Source organism: Callithrix jacchus, chromosome 2 (genome assembly GCF_049354715.1).
Source record: "Callithrix jacchus isolate 240 chromosome 2, calJac240_pri, whole genome shotgun sequence".
Classification (NCBI taxonomy): domain Eukaryota; kingdom Metazoa; phylum Chordata; class Mammalia; order Primates; family Cebidae; genus Callithrix; species Callithrix jacchus.
This window is the reverse complement of record NC_133503.1, coordinates 13305063-13325890: the sequence shown is the minus strand read 5'-3', so window position 1 is coordinate 13325890 and position 20828 is coordinate 13305063. Positions and strand designations below refer to the sequence as shown.

Sequence of the window (20828 nt, the reverse complement as noted above, 5' to 3'; positions counted from 1 at the left end):
TGAAGAGCAGAATCAGGATGGTGAATATGCTTTTCCCCAGGCCACAGAGGTAGCTGGTAAGGAGCCAAGCCCGGATTTTAAACCAGATCTGCCCTTCTTGATGTCCTCACAGGACTTCAGGACTCAGGTCTCACTGCCTTCCCCAGATGCCTACACTGTACAGGCTCCCACCAGAAGCAGTAATATGCCACAGTGACACTGAGGAGGGGGAGCAGCCAACAGGGGACAGTTAGAGACCAGCCAAGCCAGCTGACCGTAACCTGCTTTATTAACACAGAAACTACGCAACACACTTGAACCTCAAAGACAACAAACACCCCCAGCACTTAGCAACTTCTCTCTCCTGTACCCCAGAGAAGGGAGAAGAGGAGGGAGTACAGGAGCACCAGCTACTTCCCAAATAGGGCCACAGGGAAGTCCTCGCCATCACTGTCGCTGTGCTGCAGCTCCCCACTCTGACCCAGCTCTCTCCCAACATCTTCCATGAGTTGCTCCAAGTCCAGGTCACTGGAGGTTTCGTCGTCAATGGAGACACTTCCAGCCTTCTGGGTCAGGGGTTGCCGGGGTCTGGGCTCTTCTTTTGCAGCTGAGGGGCAGGCACCCTCACGTGCTGGTGGGCCCAGGTCCTTTGGCACCATTCTAACTTCTTTTCCTTCTGAAAAGCTGGCTGCCAAGGCCTTGCTCTGGGGAGCTTTAAATTTTTTCTTAGGGCCTAAATGAGAAGGTGACAAAGCTGAGAGTCCTATTAGGTGAGCTTATCCTTACTTTTTGTAAGTCCAACTCCTATATCTTTATTTCCAAGAAATCTCTGGAAAAGATGACCTTTCTCAGTATAAAGAACATGGACTTTGGGGTCAGAAAGAGATTCAAGCTGTCCACGCTATGCTAGACACCAGCCTTGCGTACTTTTTAAATCCTTTGAGCCTTAGTTTTCTGATGTCTAAAATGGAAATATCCAGTGAGAGCTACTGAAAGAATTTAAAGGAACAGACATGGAAGTATCTCTTTAGCCAGCCCTTGGCAATAACGAATAAATGTTACTTCTCTTCTACCATTCTACTGCCCCTGGGCCAAATCAAATCAGGAACCATTCTGTTTCTATAGTGTGTGCTGAGTGCAGTCTGAGATGCCCTTTCATTCTAATTTTCATTTGTTCTGTAAAGTAACGAAAAGCCGTAGAATGGTTAAGAAATGATTCAGGGAGGGAAGATGCCGGCATGCACCTCATTCCCCTTAGTTTTTCCCAGGCCTTGAGCCTTACCTGGCTGGTCAGAATCTGAATTCCCTTGGCCTTCTTTCCTTTCCATTCTGGGTGCAGGAGGAGCTGTGGATTTCCTGCCCAGAGATCTCTTCATTATCTTCCTCTGCAGTGTCCTGCCTCCGCCACCTGCCGTGCCTGCATCAACCCCATGCCCCAGGCATGAGGGAAACATGTTTATTTCCCTCTAAATGACAGCTCGGCAAGGGCAGATGGACTCCGCACATTGCGTCTCTGCCCTGCCCCACATCTTACACTCAGTCTCAATCTAGTGAGTTCTCCTGGTGGCCTCTGGCTCTTTTTCGACATATTTTCCCCCAATTTTCTTTTTTTCTTTTACCCCATGGATCTTCTCTTTATAGTTCTCCTCAGAGTCTGCCTTCTCCAGGAGGTCATCCTTCTTGGCTAAGAACTTAAAACCTTCCATCTTTCACCTCAGATTTTATAATTCAGTACAGAAAAGCAAGGGGGCTCCAGCTCCCCATTGATACTATGAGTGAGTCTTGCCTGTTTTCTCAGGTCCTGGCACTGAGACAGGAAGTGAGGTCCAGCTACTTGCAGACTCTCTCTCTACCATTTCCCTGCCTTAACTGTAGGACATGCCCCATTTCCAGCTGGCCTGCTTACCTCTTGGCTTGTTTTTTTTGGTCTGTGCTTTGACTTGGTTGCAACTGGGCAAAGTTGGGTCCTGAGGATAGAAAAGAAAGTTTAAAAAAAATAATAAATTAAGGCCTCTAACTGTTTTTAACAAAGAAGGATGCTACAGAATGACAGGTGAGCTTTGGGGAATCAAAATAGGTTCTATGAGCCTAATATTGTTTATATTTATGGCAACACAGAGAAAAATGTGTGGTCACTTTCCCAGTCTGTTGGTATTCATCAATGCAAGGCTTTAGGCACAAAAAAAGGAAATAAAAACTAGGCCACGAGTATGATAAAAAAAAAAAAAACTGCTTAATTAAAAATTAAAAGAAAAAGTAAAAAATATATATTTCCTATACCTGGAAAACAGATGCTAAGATATCATGTGAATAAAAATCCTCCAAAAAATAAAAAAATAAATTAAAAATCCTCCATGTCCATGTAGGGAGAAGGGAGTAGAAAGAAACAACTGCTGTTCTCTGAATTGCTCCTAGAAGAGTCAAATAAATACAGTAGGAACTGAAATGATACTCAAGAAAGCAGTTCCTACAGATGTGGGAAATTAGAGAAGAAAGAAGAAAGAAGAGACCTAGAAACCCTCAAATATCTGACAATTGGGGCTCCCTCGAGACAGGGACAGGATAGCTCCTTAGTAAATATAAGTACATGCTAACGAGATCCTTACAGGAATCTTCTAAAAGGAAACCCCAAGATCCTTGTCTAAACAATTTTTAAAGCTAATCTTGGCCAAGTGCAATGGCTCATGCCTATAATTCCAGCACTTTGGGAGGCCAAGGTGGGAGGACTGCTTAAGCCCAGGAGTTTGAGACCAGCCTGGGCAACCTGGCAAAACTCCATCCTATAAAAATAAAGCTAATCTTACCATTTTCTTTCCCTCCTTTTCTAACTCTTCCTCCTTCTCCTTTTTCTCCAAGCAGGATCCTGGGCTGTTGAACCCAGAGAGCTGTAAGTCTAGAACAGGAAAAGAAAGGAAAGGCTAGCTAAATAATTCCTACCATAAAGCAGTGAGTTAATGAAGCAGATCCCAGAGAATCTGTCTTCTAACTGTGACTTTTGTGTCCAAGTGGTATTTTCTCCATAAAATGTGATCCCAGATTATCACACTTCCACCCTTTTCAAAGTCCATCACTATTCAACACACCACTCTTCCTTCCCCATCCCATTTCTCCCATTCCTCTCTCCACTCATCTGCCCATCTATCCTGGATACTGGGTCAATAACCTTCACAAGAGCCTCCTATTAAAGTATCCAGAATTAGCCCGATGATAGAGAATATAAAATTTAAAAAAACATGGGCTGCTGCCCTCATGAAGGAATCCCTCCCCTCCCTCTCCAGTCCTTAGCCTCCACTTATCCTACCTTTTCTTTCCCCATTACTGTTAGATCCATTGAATCGGCTCCAGAAACCAAACAAGTTAACCCGTTCCTGAAGGAACCAAGAAACAAAAGCATCATCCACTTCCCTTTCAGGGGCAGTTTTTGCTTTCTGTCTTTTGGAATTTAGTTATGATGAAATTCGGATTCATTTTTGATACCAATTTTTTTGGGGGCAGACAGTGTCTTGCTCTGTCACCCAGGCTGGAGTGCAGTGATACAATCTTTACTAACTGCAACCTCCCCAACCCAGGCTCATGATCCTCCTGTCTTAGCCTCCCAAGTAGCTGGGACTGCAGGCATGTGCCACTATGCCTGGCTAATTCTTCTATTTTTTGTAGAGACAGGGTTTTGCTGTGTTGCCTAGGCTGGTCTTGAACTCCTGGACTCAATGGATACACCCACCTCAGCCTCTCAAAGTGCTAGGGTTACAGGGGTGAGCCCCGCACCCCAGCCCTCATTTTCCATACCATTTTCACTTAAAATTACACATTAGGCTTACCTGACCTTTTATGGAGATTAATTAATTATAATCTCTATTTCTAGTTTGTTTCTAATTCAACAAATAAGGAATACTGGGAGGGGAAAATGTCACTTTTTTTTTTTTTTTTTTTGAGATGGAGTTTTGCTCTTGTTGCCCAGGCTGGAGTGCAACAGCATGATCTTGGCTCACCACCTATGTCTCCCAGGTTCAAGCAATTCTCCTGCCTCAGCTTACTGAGTAGCTGGGATTACAGACATGTGCTACCAAGCCTGGCTAATTTTTTTGTATTTTTAGTAGAGACAGGGTTTCTCCATGTTGGTCAGGCTGGTCTCATACTCCCAACCTCAGGTGATCTGCCCACCTCAGCATCCCAAAGTGCTGGAATTACAAGCGTGAGACACTGCCTGGCCTAATTTCACTGTTTTTTATTCTCCATCCCACCCTGACCAACAAAATTTGAGCATAAAAACTGACTCCACAGAAAAGAGAGGTTAGGGCACTTATATCTGAAACCTGAAATGAAATATGGAGGTCAGATGCCCCCTACCACAAACCATCCTTGTCTGGACTGAGGGAGAATCCCACTTGTCCAAGAGTAGGGAAAGGAATGGGTGTGGTCTGAATACTCTCCCACCTGAATGCTGATCTGTTTTGCCTCTTGAGCCATCATCAGGGCCACCCCCAGTTGCTGGCTGCAGTCCTTGTTTCTGTGCTTTTTCTGAAATGGAAGAAGATTATAGCCAATGATAAACACTGACTTAAAGTCACTAATAAATATTAGAGAAGTGACCCCAGCATACTGCTACCTATCTGACATTATCTTCAACTGTAACATTTATTTCCAGTTCCTAGTATTGATATGATACTCCTATTCTTAATCTTTTCAGATCAGACATAATCTCCCCCATTTCCATCTAATAAACCTCTCACCAATTTCTAGCATGCACGCATGCTCTCTCTCTCTCTATATATATATATATCTCACCAATTCATAGCGTGCGCTCGCTCTCGTGCTCATTCTCTCTCTCTCAATATATATATACATATATATATACACATATACATATGTATATGTATATGTGTATATACAAATTTTAACAGTTTCAGCTCACTGCAACCTCCACCTCCCTGGTTCAAGCATTTCTTGTGTCTCAGCCTCCCACTGGGACTACAGGCATACACCACCATGGCCAGCAAATTTTTTGTATTTTAGTAGAGAGAGGGTTTTACTATGTTGCCCAGGGTGGTCTTGAACTACTGAGCTCAGGCGATCTGCCCACCTCAGCCTCCCAAAGTGCTGGAATTACAGGTCTGAGGCACAACACCTGGCCCTAGCAATATTTTCAACCAATATTTTGATGTCATCTCTGAAGTGAATCCCATAGAAATTTGAAAAGAGGATTATAGGAACTCAGGTGATTTCACTTTGAAGTTTCTGACAAGTTTCTTTAGATCCAGCTGTTTGATTTAATACAGCTTGATTTTCCAAGGCCTCTGAACTACTGGGGCTCTGCTCATTTGCAAGGCTGGTCAAACCCTAAGTGACTACAGGGAGGAAACAGGATTTTGGTAATCCAATGGTTCTCAACTGGGTAGACTGTGCCCCTAAGAAGGCACCTGGCAATTACTGAAGGTAATTTTTTGGTTGTTACAACCGGGGCAGGGGGCAGAGGGTAGAGGTGGGGGCTGCTGCTGGTTAGATGCCTCTAGAGCCTAGGGATGCTGCTAAATATCCCATGATGCACAGGACAGCCCTCCACAACCAAAAATTATCTCGCCTGAAACACCAATAGTGCTGAGACTGAAAAATCCTGAGTTAATCTGTGCCCGTATTTCTGCCACACCTATTTTGGCTAAACTGCAGAAAAACCTCATCTTCAGAATGGCCCCCAGTCTGCAGGCAGGGAAGGGGACTGAAAAAAATCATTGCCCTGCTGCAATCCTAGGAGCAAGAAGAGTCCTTCATGAATTATCTCACCCTTGGCACACCTGGTCAGACACGGAACTTTCTCCCAACATGGCTTAACCTGGTAGAAAATCAGATTTAATAAAAGGAAGATTTCATTTTCCAGTTCTCTGTATCACAACAGAACCCCAAGATGTGCTCACCATGCCTGATGGCTCCAGGGACAGCTCCTGGAAGTTCTTCAGCATGTTGACTGGGATCCATGCACGAGAAACTGTTTCTCCAAAAAATGTCACATGGTACTTAGACTGAAATAAAAGATGGTACTGTTATGGCCTCCTGTCCTGCTCTCTGCTTTTCTCCTCTAGCCAGAACAGTCAGGGAGAATGGGAATTCACCCAGGAGGTGGTTCTGGGCCTCACATGCTCCCTTGAAGCCTGACTCATCTACCCCTACCCTCATTCCAATTGTTTTTCCATTCTAACCTCAGGAATCCTAGCCAAAGTATATTTGTCAAAACCACTAATCCCCTGACAGTGGATAAATATTTAATTAGACACAAGTTTGTTTCTACTGTATGTGTGAGTACTTATCTCTATGTTTGTCATCCTAGTAAAGTGTTTTCACTTGCGTCTGCTGACTATGTCCGTGTCTCTAATCTGTACATCTGTGAGGATGGATTTGTTCATTACTTTGGCCTGACCTCCTCTAACCCTGAACCAGGAAACTCACCGGCAGAGAATCAAGATGGGAAGTAAAAAGAAAATATTCCCCCAAGTCAGGATCAGATTCTATCATGCCTGGCCACCTGGAGAAGGTAGTTGGGTGTAGGGTACAGAAGAGAAGGGGTTAGATGAACAGAACACAACCTCATCAATGTACATGCACAGAAAAGAGCAGTATGTTTTTGTTTTTTTTCTGAGACAGGGTCTCAACCTGTTGCCCAGGTTGGAGTGCAGTGTTGCAACCATGCCTCACTGCAGCTTCGATATCCCAGGCTCCAGTGATCCTCCCACCTCAGCCTCCTGAATAGCTGGGACTACAGGAACGTGTACCACCACAGCCAGCTGTTTATTTCATTTTTTGCAGAGATGGGGTCCCACTATACAGCCAGGACTTATCTCAAACTCCTGGGCTCAACCAATCCTCCCACCTCAGCCTCCCAAAGTGCTGGGATTACAAGCTCGAGCCACTTCGCTCAGCCAGCAGTACACTTTGGAAAAAAAGAAAAAGAAAAAGAAAAAAGATCCAAAAAATAGATTCCCATCCCATCAGCCCCCTCTGGTGGTCACTACTCAATGACTCAGATGAGAAAGGACATCCACTGATGCACCCAGGAGTGCAGAATATACCTAGTGAAGGTATCTTATCCTCCTGAACCATCCCACAATCCTAAGAACAAAATCTTTGACTAGGACATCTCCAAAGAAGAAACTGTCCCACTTTTCCTTGCTATCTTTACTTTGTATTTCTCAATATCAATATTTTTATCTTTATTTATTTTTGAGATGGGAACTCATTCTGTCACCCAGGTTGGAGTGCAGTGGTACAATCTTGGCTCACTGCAACTTCTGCCTCCTGGGTTGAAGTGATTCTCCTGCTTCAGCATCCTAAGTAGCTGGGACTACAGGCATGTGCCATCATGCCTGGCTAATTTTTGCATTTTTAATAGAGACAACATTTCACCATGTTGGCCAGGCTGATCTCAAACTCCTAGGTTCAGGTGATCTGCCCACTTTGGCCTCCTAAAGTGCTGGGATTATAGGCATGAGCCACCATGCCCAGCCATTCTCAGTATTTTTAAATGCCTCAGATCCACCCTCTTCTTTCTACCAGTTGGGGTAGCACTATCAGACCCTTTTTACAGGGAACTATCACCTCCATGCCGAAACCTCCAGAAAACACTCTCTTTCAAAGCCTCTAGGCTTGGTACTTTACCTTTTCTCTCACCCCATGCTCTAAGGCCAGAACCATTTCAATTACAGATGTTTCTATTTCCTTCCCTTCCTGCTTGAATCTACCTCTCCCAAGTTTGTGAGGGATGCTCTATGTCATAGTGCCCTACCAGGGGTAACCGTATTGCTTGGCCCAAATGATGGATCCTGGGACGTAGGAGGCATAGGCCACATCACTCTCAAGCCCCGTCCAGGTCTCCTCAGGAATATCACAGCGATTATACTCCTTATCTGCTGAAAGACAGAAGGAATAATGGAACAGGAAGAGCCTCATTAGGAGAAAGAGCTGGATGAGGACAAGAAGGAAATTGATATATGCAGCAGGTGGGACCAAAAGGGCACCTGAGGGATCAGCACGGAGGAAGAATAAAGACCCATGGAGAAAATGCAGCTGGAACCAGTGGAAGTAGGAGTGCTGCCTCCTCATACTCTATAAAAAGAAATTCCATGCTCCTGCTCACACCCCTGTGTGTCTGACTATGCTCCCATCTATGGAGCACCATGAGATAATTTCTCTGAGACTGTGTTTTCTCATCTGTAAAATAATTAGGCTGGACTAGATCATCATCATCTCTTCCAACTAGTTTCAAACATCCTAGAATTCTAAGCATATCAGATCTCTCTCTGTTTTCCCCCATATATCCTATATCCCTCCCTATCCACCAACCCAATACCAATATTCTAATCAGGATTAACAGGGACAGACCAATGCTCATACATTTAGATTCCAGGCCCCTCCCAAGATCACTTTGCAGGGAGTCTTCCTCCAGACTTTTCTACCCAAATTCATATCCATATGACAGGCAGTTCCTTCCTCTCGCCCAAGCACTACAAGGACCCACTGAGTGTTAACTGTATTTATGTAGTATTTAATCTAAATGGTAAGTTCAGAGAAAGAAAAGGAGGAACAATAAAACCTGAACAAAAACATTTCCAGTCTTTTCTACCTGTGTTCTGGTCACAGGACCAATTATCTGGGAGAACTGAGGGGTCAACGTTCCCACACAGCCGCCTCCATTTCCCACAGTTTGGGAAGGAACACTGGACCCAGACCAGACATTGATCTGTGAGAAGGGAAAAATGAAATAAGAGACTTAAAAATATGCTCTTCTTTCTTTAATTCAACTAAAATCAGCATAACCCTCCAAACTCCCGGAATCACATATAGAGCGACATAAGAGATCAACCAGCCCGATCCCTGACTTATAAGTGGGAAACCAAAGCTCAAAAAGGTAACTGGCTTGCTGAGGATCAGCTAACATGGTGATAGAGCTGAACTTAGAACTCAAGTCTCATGTCTTGATATTTTTCCTGTACTAGGCTACTGTGTCTCCTCACCACAAGGCTGAAAACAATGTTTCTTGTATTGACAGTTCTTAAATCAGAAAGCTGCCTGGCATCTTTCCAGATAGTTAGTGCCTTGTTCTCTGCTGGCCTAACACTACTGAGTTCTTCTGAAGTGCTAACCAGCATCTCTTTTGTGCACAACATCCAGAGTTCTTATCCAAATCTCAACTGATTTACCTGTCACCAAATCACCAAGTTGCAACCTTTAGGACCAACAGTGTCTGAGTTCACTCTTCTCCAGAAGACACAGATTAAGCCTATCATTTCTCCATCTTCTATTAATTTTGGGCCCTGCTCAAAGGACAAGCCTTCCTTTTATCCATCACCTTCCAAACCTCCACCTCTCCTAAGCTGACTCATGTCCCTCAGCCTCTTCTCTCCCGCCAAAACTCTTCCATTGTGGTCTTGGAAACTCCACTGACTTGAGCGACAAAAGTCCACATATCCTCAACCAGTTCTCTGAACTTCTATCTCCTTTTTGAAGCCTGGAGACCCACTAACGACACTGCCCCACCCAAACCACCCCTACCTGCAGCCCTGTAAGTGGAGTCTGTTCCTCTCACACTCCCCATGTCTCTTGAGACTGAAAGCCGGGCCAGCGTTATCTTTATGCCCATTGCTACTACTCCCCAACACTTATAAAAACCCCTCCTCCCTTAAGGTCTATACCATGGGACTATACCTGCCTCTCATCTCCCTTGTAGAGATGCTGTCATCTGATTCAGTCTTCTCCTCTCCACCCTCTGCATGCCCCACCCAGTCATCTGCAGGAACTGCACACCCTCTGAGCCACTTATCCAAACATCCTCACTACAAAAATGCCCCATCCTTCCACCTCACTTGCTCAAAGACTCCTATAGCAACTTTCGTTTTATCTAGTTTTCCAACTGACTGTCCCTACCATCCTTTCCATCTGGAAGCAATTTCCATTCTTCACTCTGTTCCACCCAGGTTTGATTACTTGACACGTACTTGGATTCTCTTGTAGACACCTTCAGCTCCCTTTTCCACAGTCCCTCCTTGCACCCAGATAGCAAAACACCAACTGGTATGAACCCTCTCTCCACCTTTTCTGAGGCTACACTTAAGCAATTGAGTTGAGAGAGAAAAATCACATAACAGACGCATAGGTATCACTATATATTCCCTATTTAACATTATCAACCAATATATTTATCTAGTAAGTTCACTCTCTCCCATGCCAAATTTTACCTTAAATACCTGATCATAAGGGATGTCCCCTAATCCCATCCTTCCAAAATCATCCCTCAGAAAAGAAGCTGACTTGCATATGGTTCCTTTCAAAATATCACATATAAGAGAGAACTTTTGCAACTACTTTTTTCTTTTTTGAGACACGGTCTCCCTCTGTTGCCCAAGCTGAAGTGCAGTGGCACAATCTTGAGTCATAGCAGCCTCCACTTTCCAGGTTCAAGTGACCCTCCCACTTCAGCCTCCCAAGTAGCTGGGACTACAGGCATGCACCACCACACCCAGCGAAGTTTTTGTATTTATTAATAGAGGTGGGGTTTCACCATGCTGCCAAGACTGGTTTTGAACTCCTGGGCTCAAGCAATCCACCCTCCTCAGCCTGCCAAAGTGCTGGGATCACAGGGGTGAGCCACCACACCTAGCCTCAATTACCTTATCTTGAAGAACAAAGTACTGGTTGGGAATAATGTGTTAGTCTTAAATGACAGTTGCCAATGATAATTTTGGATGTTTACAGAGGTGACCTAGCAAAACTAGAAAAAAAAGAGTAGGAAGAGAGGCCAGGAATCATAGAAATTAATATAGATCAATAATACAAATTATTAGCTGTTAAAGCAATGAGTATTCATAAGAAAATGAGTAGGAGAAAATCAATACAATGATATGGAACTGGAAATTTATGGCTTGGAATGATATTTTTGACAGGAGCACTGTACTTTTTAAAAAAAGTTTTAAGTAACCTAAAGGAAAAAATAATGTGCTCTGGAAACTGTGTTTGATGTCCAGATGTGGCTCTATTATAATGAAGACTGATGTCACAGACACACATTAAGAGGATTTCACTTGACCACTCATTCTCGAAACACTAGCTTCCTAGGTTCTGTGATGCCTCATTCTCCTGCCACCCTCCCCACCATTTTCTGGCAGCTTCCCCCAAGTCTCCTTTGCTGGGTTCTCCTTGTTCTTCAATCTCTAAATGTCAGGGGTACCAAAGCCCAGTCATGGGCCTTCTCTCCCCATAATACACTTTCTTCTGAGGCAAGCTCACCCATTCCCATGGCTTTGAAATCCATTTTCTTTTTTTGTTTTGTTTTTTGAGACGGAGTTTCGCTGTTGTTACCCAGAATGGAGTGCAATGGCACGATCTCGGCTCACCACAACCTCCGCCTTCTGGGTTCAAGCAATTCACCTGCCTCACCCTCCCGAGTAGCTGGGATTACAGGCACACACCACCATGCCAGATAATTTTTGTATTTTTAGTAGAGACGGGGTTTCACCCCATTGACCAGGATGGTCTCGATCTCTTGACCTTGTGATCCACCCGCCTCGGCCTCCCAAAGTGCTGGGATTACAGGCGTGAGCCACTGAGCCCGGCCTGAAATCCATTTTCATACCTGACAGCACACAGCTGTTTACTTACAGCCTCTGTTCTGGGCTCCAGATTCCTAAGCCATTTTGTTCTTGACATCTCATCTGGATGTCTCAAAAGGATCTCAAGCCTAAATGTACCCAAATCTTATCCCACAAATTTGTTCTTCCTCTACTCTTTCCCATTTTCTTTCACTTAACTGTTCAAGCCAGAAACCAATCATCCTCGACATATCCTCCCTACCTCCAGCCTTCCAATATACAATTCATTACCAACTTCTAACAATTTTACCTCCAAAACCATCCACTTTTCTCCTTCTCTACTTTCATCATCCTAATCCATTTTATCTTTTTTTAATATTTATTTTTTTTGAGATAGGGTCTTGCTCCACTACCCAGGCTGGAGTGAAGTGGTATGAACATAGCTCACTGAAACCTCAAACTCCTGGGCTCAAGTGATCTTCCTGCCTCTGCCTCCCAGAGTGCTTGGATTACAGGTGTAAACCACTGTGCTCAGCCATCATCCTAATTGAAGCCACCAAAATACCTAATCCTACTATTAACTTCTTAACTGGTCTATTCTTGTCTTCTCATACTCCATCTCCAATTAATCACCAAAGACTCCTTTTAAAACAATAATTTGAAGATGTCACTTCCCTGGTTAAAACCCACCAGTGACTTCCCACTGCACTTAGGACATGTTCACTCTGTACACGGTCTTTGACCTAGCCATTGCCTCCCTCTTTCCAGTCATCCCGAGCCACTTTCCCACCTTGCCTCCCTTTGTTCTCTGAACTCTGCAATCACACTGGCTTTCTTTCAGTATCTGGAACATGCCACACTTTACCCTACCTAAAACTTTTTCTTCACTTGGATAACTTCTATTCTGCCTTCAGGTTCCAGATGAAATACCATTTCCTTAGAAATGCACTCCCTGACTGGCCCAATCTTACTTCTTCTCATGATACTCTGCTCTTTTCCTTCCCTGTACTTCATGCAAATTGTATTCAAATACTCCTTCCTGCTGCAGGAGCACTCACCTCTCCTTGGTAACTATAAGAAATGAAAAGAATGGTTTATTTATAGCAGGAGGCTGATAAATCCACAATCACAATTCAACTTGCAAGCACCACCTAGAGGGTGAAGCCCCATCTGCCTGCCTAAGATCTAGTCCATGCAGTAATTTTTTTTTTCAATTTTTAAAAAATATAATTTCACTTTTTTTTCTTTTTTATAGAGATGGGGGTCTCACTATGTTACTCAGGCTAAACTTGGATCCTGGGCTCAAGCAAGCTTCCTACCTCAGCCTCCCAAAGTGCTAGGATTACAGGTGAGAACCACTGTGCCCAGCCCCTTGCAGTAATTCTAAGAGGTACAAGAAACAGAGCAACACAAATCTAATGACACCAATTTACTTGAGCTAACCAGAGATCAGGTCAGTAGGGTCTGTTCTCAACAAGCACATCTGAGTTTATACAGTCACAGAAAACCAAAAGAAAAACCTTTTAGTTTCCTTTTTGACTCTACCTAGAAAGTAACTTCCTTGGGGTAGACTGAACTGCAGACCACCCGGTTGTTCAGATTAGACTTATACCTCAGTGCCTTATGTTACCATGTTATTATAACAAGAGGAATGGTTTATTGACCTGAACTACCTTGTTTGATACCTGCATAAGCCTCATCATTTTTTTTTCTTGTATCAGTGAGGGTCTCACTGTGTTGCCCAAGCTGGCCTCAAACTCCTGGCCTCAAGTGATCCTCCTGCCTTGGTATTTTTGAATTTTTGAACAAACTAGTATATTCTATGATCTATTATATTTCTTGTCATAAAACTTCCCATTATCACCTTGGTTATTTCATGTATTTATTATCAAATACATTAACCCTATAAATTCTCTTAAGGAAGTGTTGTCAGTTTTGTTCCTCACTGTATTTTAGCCTCTGGTGCAACACTAGGCACAAAATATAAGGCACTAGTAACTGTTGTTAAAAGAATAAATGAATTCATATCTATCCTTACCATGCCTCCATCTAATCTTGAAGGCTAAGGATGATGAATAAATCCTCTGAATCTCTTTCCACTCCCATTTCTTCAATCTCGCCCTCTCTATAATTTTCCCTCAGCATGTAAGTATGCTCAAGTCTCTCTCTTTTAAAGTTATAAAATAAAAAGCCCTCCCTCAACTCTGCACCCATTCTTTTCTATCTACTATTTTCTCCCTCTTATTTAAACTAATTGAAAAAGTGTTTACTCTTCAACCAGCTATAAGCTGCCATTCATGTTTACCAACCCTTTCAGTAATAACCAAACCTGTAACAGCCTCCTCTGTGATATCCTTGAGCTTATGTTTATCCTCTTTGATTCTTTATGATGGCTGAGCATCCCTCTTTCTTTCCTTATTATAACAACAGGAATGGTTTATTGACCTGGACTACCTGGCATCTCTCCTCCCTTGGCATCTGTGATACCATTCCTGATTTTTCTATTACCTTTCTGATTATGTCTTCATTTTCTTCCTGGGAAACATCTAAAATGCTTTGTACATAGTAGGGACCCAACAACTATGGATTATGTGAATAAATGACTGAATGAATGAAATCATTCTTTTAGCAGCATATTTTCCAACAAGCAGCTGTGAGAGATAAATTATATTTGGGGCTGGGTGCAGTGGCTCACACCTGTGATCCCAGCACTTTGGGAGGCTGAGGCGGGTATATCACAAGGTCAGGAGATCGAGAACATCCTGGCCATGGTGACACACCATCTCTACTAAAATTAAAAAAAATTAGCCAGGCGTGGTGGCATGGGCATGTATTCCCAGCTACTCGGGAGGCTGAGGCAGAGGGATCACTTGAACCTGGGAGACGGAAGTTGCAGTGAGCCGAGATTGTGCCACTGCACTCCAGCCTGCTGACAGAGCAAGACTTCATCTAAAAAAAAAAATTCTATTCTTTGCAGAGTTTTCTCTAACATCCTAACCCTGCCTCTCTGCTCTATCTCAAGTTTTCAGGCCAAGTATGTTTTCCAAACCAGCTGAACTCACCGAAACCACTTCTCTCTCCTTTTTGCTGGTCCCTGATCTGGGAATGATCCTGAACTGTTTTCTTTAGTTGGTCTTTCTGTCTGAGCTCATGTTCACTTTGAGTTTTCTCCACCTTCTCATCTCCTGGGAAGAAAAATGAAAACATGGAGTGGGGAGTTGACGAAGGCAATCTTTGTGGATAGTAAACATCAGTGAAAGAAGGAAGAAGAATCATAGCCTAATTGTTTCAAGCCTTGGGCTGAAAATTCTCAGCCTGCCTATGGTCCCATTCCCTAATTTCCTGGAGCAAGTACTTGAGCCAGGCTTCAAAGCTGTACTTACCAGCTTCCTTCTTTCTTTTGCTTAAAGAGAGTCTACTGGATTTCTTCTCAGAGGGTGCAGGATCTGATTGGCCTAGCTTAGATGTCCTTATCTCAGGGACACCTTCACCTTCCCAAGACACTGAAATCTCTTGAGTATGTGGTACCTCCTCTCTGAAAATAAGATTTTATTTTAATGAAAGCTAAAAAGAAAGCAACTGCAGAATCCTTCTTTTGAAAAAACCCAAGAGTAAAAGACAGACAAATCCTAGGCTCTGAAAGGACCCTGGGGTAATTTCATAAATCTACTTGCCTATTTTTCCCAAATCGAACAGGTATCTTTCCTGAGCTAAGAGAAATCTATAGAAATATGATAAATGACCAGAAAGACAGACAAACAGATAGACAGACTGACTGACCATGATTTACCAATGTGTAGTCCATTCTGTGTTCACCTTGCCTCACTGAGATAAACTTACCCATCAGCATTGTCAGTATCAGTAGCAGAAGCAGTAATTCCTGGCTCCTTGTCTGACTGGGTAGATACTATGGGCTGGGCACAAGAAGTCTCTGCAAAATCAAGGCCAGATCCCATCCCTCCCAAAACAAAATACTATAAGCAGAGAAGCAATAAAACAACCATTCTATTATTCCCTAACATTTTCATCCAAGTGTCTTCTCCCTGCAGCATGAAAGAGCCTACCTTTGACCTCTTGTCATTTCATAGAACTTTAGCCATTTAAATGTTCAGGAAAAACTACAAAAAAAAAAAAAAATATATATATATATATATATATATATATATATATATATCTTTCTGCAAGACTTTCCAGATTGATATGCCTCATTCCAGGATGGCCAGGTAATAATTTTGCGTACATAAAAAAATTATAGACTGGGCATGGTGGCACGTGCCTGTAATCCCAGCACTTTGGAAGGCCAAGTGGGTGAAGTGCCAGAGCTCAGGAGTTTGAGAGCAGACTGGGCAATACGGTGAAACCCTATCTCTACTAAAATACAAAAAATTTGCCAGGCATGGCAGCATGCACCTGTAGTCCCAGCTACTCAAGAGGCTGAGGCCAGAGAATTTCTTGAACCCAGAAGGCGGAGGTTGCAGTGAGCCAAGATCACACCACTGCCCTCCAGCGTAGGGGACAGAACATGAATCCGTCTCAAAAAAAATAAGTAAACAAATGAAACAACAACAAAACCCCATAATGGCTTGAAAATTTAGTTAAGACTATATATAAATTCTGAAGTCAATGTAATCTACTTTTTCTAAAAATATGTACCCTTTATCTAAGGTGGTTTATAGTCCTGTTGATAGAAGATGAAGTATTTTTAAAATATGTTGAAGTCTCATCTAATATTACCTTACTTATAAGATGGGAGACAAAGAGAGAAGCTGTAAGGTTTAACTCTCCCTCTCAGGTAACAGTCACTCTGCCTAACTAAAACCCTTTCTCTCTTACTACATGCCATACCCAAGTGCTCCTGAAGGGACTTCTGCAGCACAATCTGGACAATCTCCTCAAATTCTGCATTGGTAAGACTTGACTTTTCCTGCAGAGACAAGGGTAGGGGAGGAAAACTACTTATCTGTCCATGGTTTTCCCCTCTGAACAGTCAGGGAAGCCTCCTTTATACGAGGCAGTAAGTCTGGAAGACTGAAAGCATGCAGTCAGCATACCTAAAGATGCCATGTACTCTATCCCAGATCTCCTGGGAATAAATGAGTCAAAGGAAAGAGAAAAGTGTGTAACATCTGTCCACTTCTGCTCCCATCTCTAACCCACCTCATCTCATTATTTCCTGCTAAATTCTTTCATCACAACATTTTTGACCTGAGGGGGGTGGGAAAAAATAGAAGCCCTCCAAAAGGAATACAAACCTGAAACTACAGGGTATATTTTCCCAGTATGAAAAGACTGTTCATCTAGCCTGAGCCAGGGGCAGGGATGAGGAAATGTCCTACCAGAGCCCACCAATGTGACTGATACCTTTTCTTTCTTCTCTGCTTGCTTGTTGTTTTGTGCCTTTCTTTTTTTTTCCTGGCCCCTGCTGGAAGCATTGTTTGTAGTTGCTTTTTCCTCCTTCTTTAACCTGGGCTTTGGCAGGCTTATCCTGGCCTCTGTCTCTGGGGAACTGATCCCCAGGGTCTCCTCTTTGGGTGAGTTAGGGCTAAAAGGTATCAGGTTGTAAGATTTTTGTGCAGGTGGGGCAAAGATTCTCTTTGGTCCCTTTCCACATTCTGAAAGAAATGTGATCAAGTGGAATTTGTGAAACATACAATCTAACAGAGATTGCCAAACATTACCCTTTGGCCATAACAGAATTATATGGAGAGAGCTTTTATCAAATTCAGATTCCTGGGTGTCTTGCTGCCTACTCCACTCCCCAGCCCTGAGATGCTGATGAGGTAGTTTGACATGAGAGGCCTAGCAATCTGGAATTTTACAAGGCCAGTTGATTCTGATATGCTTCCAGGTTTGGGAACTACTAAGTCAAAGGTGATAAATATAAACATGCAGGAAGCTGAATTATCCAAATGTGAAACTGTATAATTTGCTCATTTTTACTTTAGATAAAATGTTATGGAAAATTAAGAGCAATTTTTTAAAAACTAGTCAAAATCTATAAATTATTCACAGCTCTTATGACATCTCCTCAATAAAAATTATAATGATCCTCCCAGGTATATCTTTCTTCTGAGCTTCCTGAATACTCTGCACATAGCTGGTGGCATGTACCACATTCAACTTTATAATAGGTATTTAAATGCCTTTTCTCTCCCTATGAATTCTTTTTTTTTTTTTAAGTTAATGGTCTTTTTATTGGGAAATAAAATAAAATAAAGACCAGCATTTACAACTTGGAATGGACGTAAATTGTAATTTCTTTGAACAGCAATGGTGATGGTTGTGCTGAAGTCTACAGCCACAGCCTACTCTGCCGGCTCCAAGTCATGGTTCAGGAGGTTTTAAAAATAGAGAGTCCAAAGATGCTCCCTTGGTAAAAGTTTCTTATTAAAAATTTGTGTGAACAGTGACAGCGTGACACCTGTTTCACTCCGGAACAATGCAGCCAATCCCTATGAATTCTTATGTTCCTCTAGCAGGACTGTTTTTAAGTCGTATTTCTTTCATTCAAGGCATCCAGCAGAGCAGTAATTTCACCATAGTAGGCACAGAATACAATGGGACTGAACCATCCTTTGGTGGAAAGGATGTCGCAAAGGAGGAGAAAAATGAGAGAAATGTAGAAAGTGAACGTCCCTCACTCTTGACTCACCTTCTTTATTCTGCAATGTTGTCATCATTCAGCTTAGAAACTACACTTTGTGTGCCTCTGTTAGAAAAAAGACATTAACTGCTAAGACTCTAATTAAACAAGATTTTAAACTTCCTTCTCTCCATCTTGAGGTTAAAACCTCTTTGTTTTAGACCCATGAACTATGCTTCTGCATCCTTGACCTCCTCTGTGGTGCCAATTACATGCCTCTGTGGTACAAATTACATGCCAAGGAATAATGAGAGCTACTGTTTTAAAGATTAGCAACAATCAAGAGTGGGTATGGTAGCTCACACCTATAATCCTGGCACTTTGGGATGCTGTGGTAGGCAGATCACCTGAGCCCAGGAGTTTAAGACCAGCCTGGGCAACACAGCGATATCCCATTTCTACAAAAAATAAAACAAATTAGCCAGTGTGGTGGCACGCACCTGTAGTCCCAGCTACTCTGGAGGCTAAAGTGGGAGGATCACATGAGCCCCGGAGTCAGAGGCTGCAGTGAGCTAAAATCATGCCTCTACATCCCAGCCTGGGTGACAGAGTGAGACCCTGACTCAAAAATTAAAAATAGATAAACAAATAAACATTAGCAGCAATCCTTAGTATTTTATGTGCCTAGAACCATGTCCAACATAAGGCAGGGAGCAGAAATGGTAGTGGTATTACCAGAAGCATAGGTAGTAGTAGAGCAGTGATGGTAGGGTATGAATAATCCTGGCAGTTAAAGAGAGTTTTCTTCAGAGGGATAGCCGCATTTCTTAAGCCTCTCCTAACACTTAAAACACACATAATTTGGTAATTCTCTGACCTGACTCAGAGGTCTCTGTGCACAGAGAAGCCCCACTTTTAACATCATTATGATGTTTATTTTCCCTTTCTTAGATCCTCAGTCCAATCAATTTTCCGATGTACTGGATTCTACCAATCTCCAGTCATAGCTCAGAAATATTTGGTAACCAGCATAGGTCCCCAGAGAATTTAATATCTTCTTCCTTACTCTACCTTAGAATATAATAATGAAAAATTAAATTAGTGCCTTCTTTGATATTCATAGTTCATCTTCAGCAATCTACTCACAGATGTTCCACATGACATCAATATGTTTCTTGATTACTACTGACTGTAACTAACGGTAACCGCTAACACTTATTGAGCACTGACTATATTCTTTACTCTTTATGTGGCATTCCATTTAATTCTCACAACCGATCTATGATGTGGATAACATTTTACACTTGGGAGAAATTCAGGCTTAAAGAGAATTAAAGATATTAAGTCATTGATAAGTAGTAAAATCAGGGTTAGAACCGTCTGATTTCAAAGTTTGTGCGAACAACTGGCTACCCAACATCGTAACAGTCTAATTCAGTACTTCACCACCATTTTGCTATCACAGCACACACAGAAAACATACATTAAAAGCGTATACTGAAGCACATAGAAAATGACACTTCCAGGTACTCTGGGGGTAAAAGAACCAGGCAGAAGAAATTAGTATCTACACAGCTCAAGCTATTTGTGACCCAATAGTATGCCAAGGCTCACCCTGGGGACATTCCAATATTTTTATTTTCTGATTTACACTTTCCCACTACTGATATTATTTCCACACAGCTTTTAAAAAAAATGTTTCTTTCCAACCTTTATTTTACATTCAAGGGATATATGTGCAGTTTTGTTACACAGGTAAATTGCATGTCATGGGATTTAAAGCAGAGATAATTTTGTCTCACAGGTAATGAGCATAGTACCCCATAGGTAGTTTTTCAGTCCTCACCGTCCACCCTCGAATAGGCCCCAGTGTCTATTGTTCTCTTCTTTGTGTCCATGTGTATGCAATGTTGAGCTTCCACTTATAAGTGAGAATATGCAGTATTTGGTTTTCTATTCCTACGTTAATTCACTTAGGAGGACAGCCTCCAGCTCCATCTATGTTGCTGCAAAAGACATGATCTTGTTCTTTAACACAGCTGCATAGTATTCTATGCCCAGCCAGCTTTCAGAAGAAAACTGTCTCGTATTTTATGTTAACCTTAGCTTCTTATAGCCCTTTTACCCAGTTTTCTTAGGCTTAAGTGATACACGCCATTCTTACTTTTATAACCATTATTAAAAGCATTATAGCTCTGGGAAGACCTTTAGGGATAATAAAGCCCCATCTCCCCTTTCTACAGATGGAAAAAAAATATGCTAAGAGAGGTTAAGTGGGCCGGGCGCAGTGGCTCACGCCTGTAATCCCAGCACTTTGGGAGGCTGAGGCAGGTGGGTCAGGAGTTCAAGACAAGACAGGCCAAAATGGTGAAACCCTGTCTCTACTAAAAAATACAAACATTGCTGGGCGAGGTGGCCAAGGTGGGCAGATCATGAGGTCCAGAGTTCGAGATCATCCTGGCCAACACAGTAAAACCCTGTCTCCACTAAAACACAAAAATTAGCTGGGCGTGGTGGCTCGCACCTATAGTGCGAGGCTGAGGCAGGAGAATTGCTTGAATCCGGGAGGCGGAGGTTGCAGTGAGCCAAGATTGCAACACTGCACTCCAGCCTGGCACCTGGTAACAAAGCAAGACTGTTTAAAAAAAAAAAAAAATTAGCTGGACATGGTGGCTCGTGCCTGTAATCTCAGCTAC

The 20828-nt window shown here is 42.7% G+C and overlaps 1 protein-coding gene across 25 annotated transcripts in view; it reads right to left on the bottom strand.

Moving 5' to 3' along the window:
- ZCWPW1 (zinc finger CW-type and PWWP domain containing 1) overlaps positions 1-20828 on the bottom strand; it is a 50375-nt gene that overhangs the window by 23965 nt on the left and 5582 nt on the right. For 2 of the 25 annotated variants that reach the window (XM_054248080.2, XM_054248076.2), the window contains 16 exons: positions 18202-18258; positions 16911-17161; positions 16395-16473; positions 15390-15507; positions 14933-15084; positions 14612-14734; positions 8588-8704; positions 7751-7874; positions 6418-6493; positions 5889-5993; positions 4414-4497; positions 3281-3347; positions 2784-2872; positions 1886-1946; positions 1262-1396; positions 251-712 (listed from right to left, as the gene is read on the bottom strand). In XM_054248080.2, the coding sequence (XP_054104055.1) occupies positions 390-712; positions 1262-1396; positions 1886-1946; positions 2784-2872; positions 3281-3347; positions 4414-4497; positions 5889-5993; positions 6418-6493; positions 7751-7874; positions 8588-8704; positions 14612-14734; positions 14933-15084; positions 15390-15507; positions 16395-16473; positions 16911-17161; positions 18202-18229 (1932 nt within the window). In that variant the 5' untranslated portion in view covers positions 18230-18258 and the 3' untranslated portion in view covers positions 251-389. Of the gene's footprint in view, positions 1-250; positions 713-1261; positions 1397-1885; positions 1947-2783; positions 2873-3280; positions 3348-4413; positions 4498-5888; positions 5994-6417; positions 6494-7750; positions 7875-8587; positions 8705-14611; positions 14736-14932; positions 15085-15389; positions 15508-16394; positions 16474-16910; positions 17334-18201; positions 18259-20828 lie in introns of those variants that run through there. The other 23 variants (XM_078356375.1, XM_035281352.3, XM_054248096.2 and 20 more) reach the window with 20 other exon arrangements.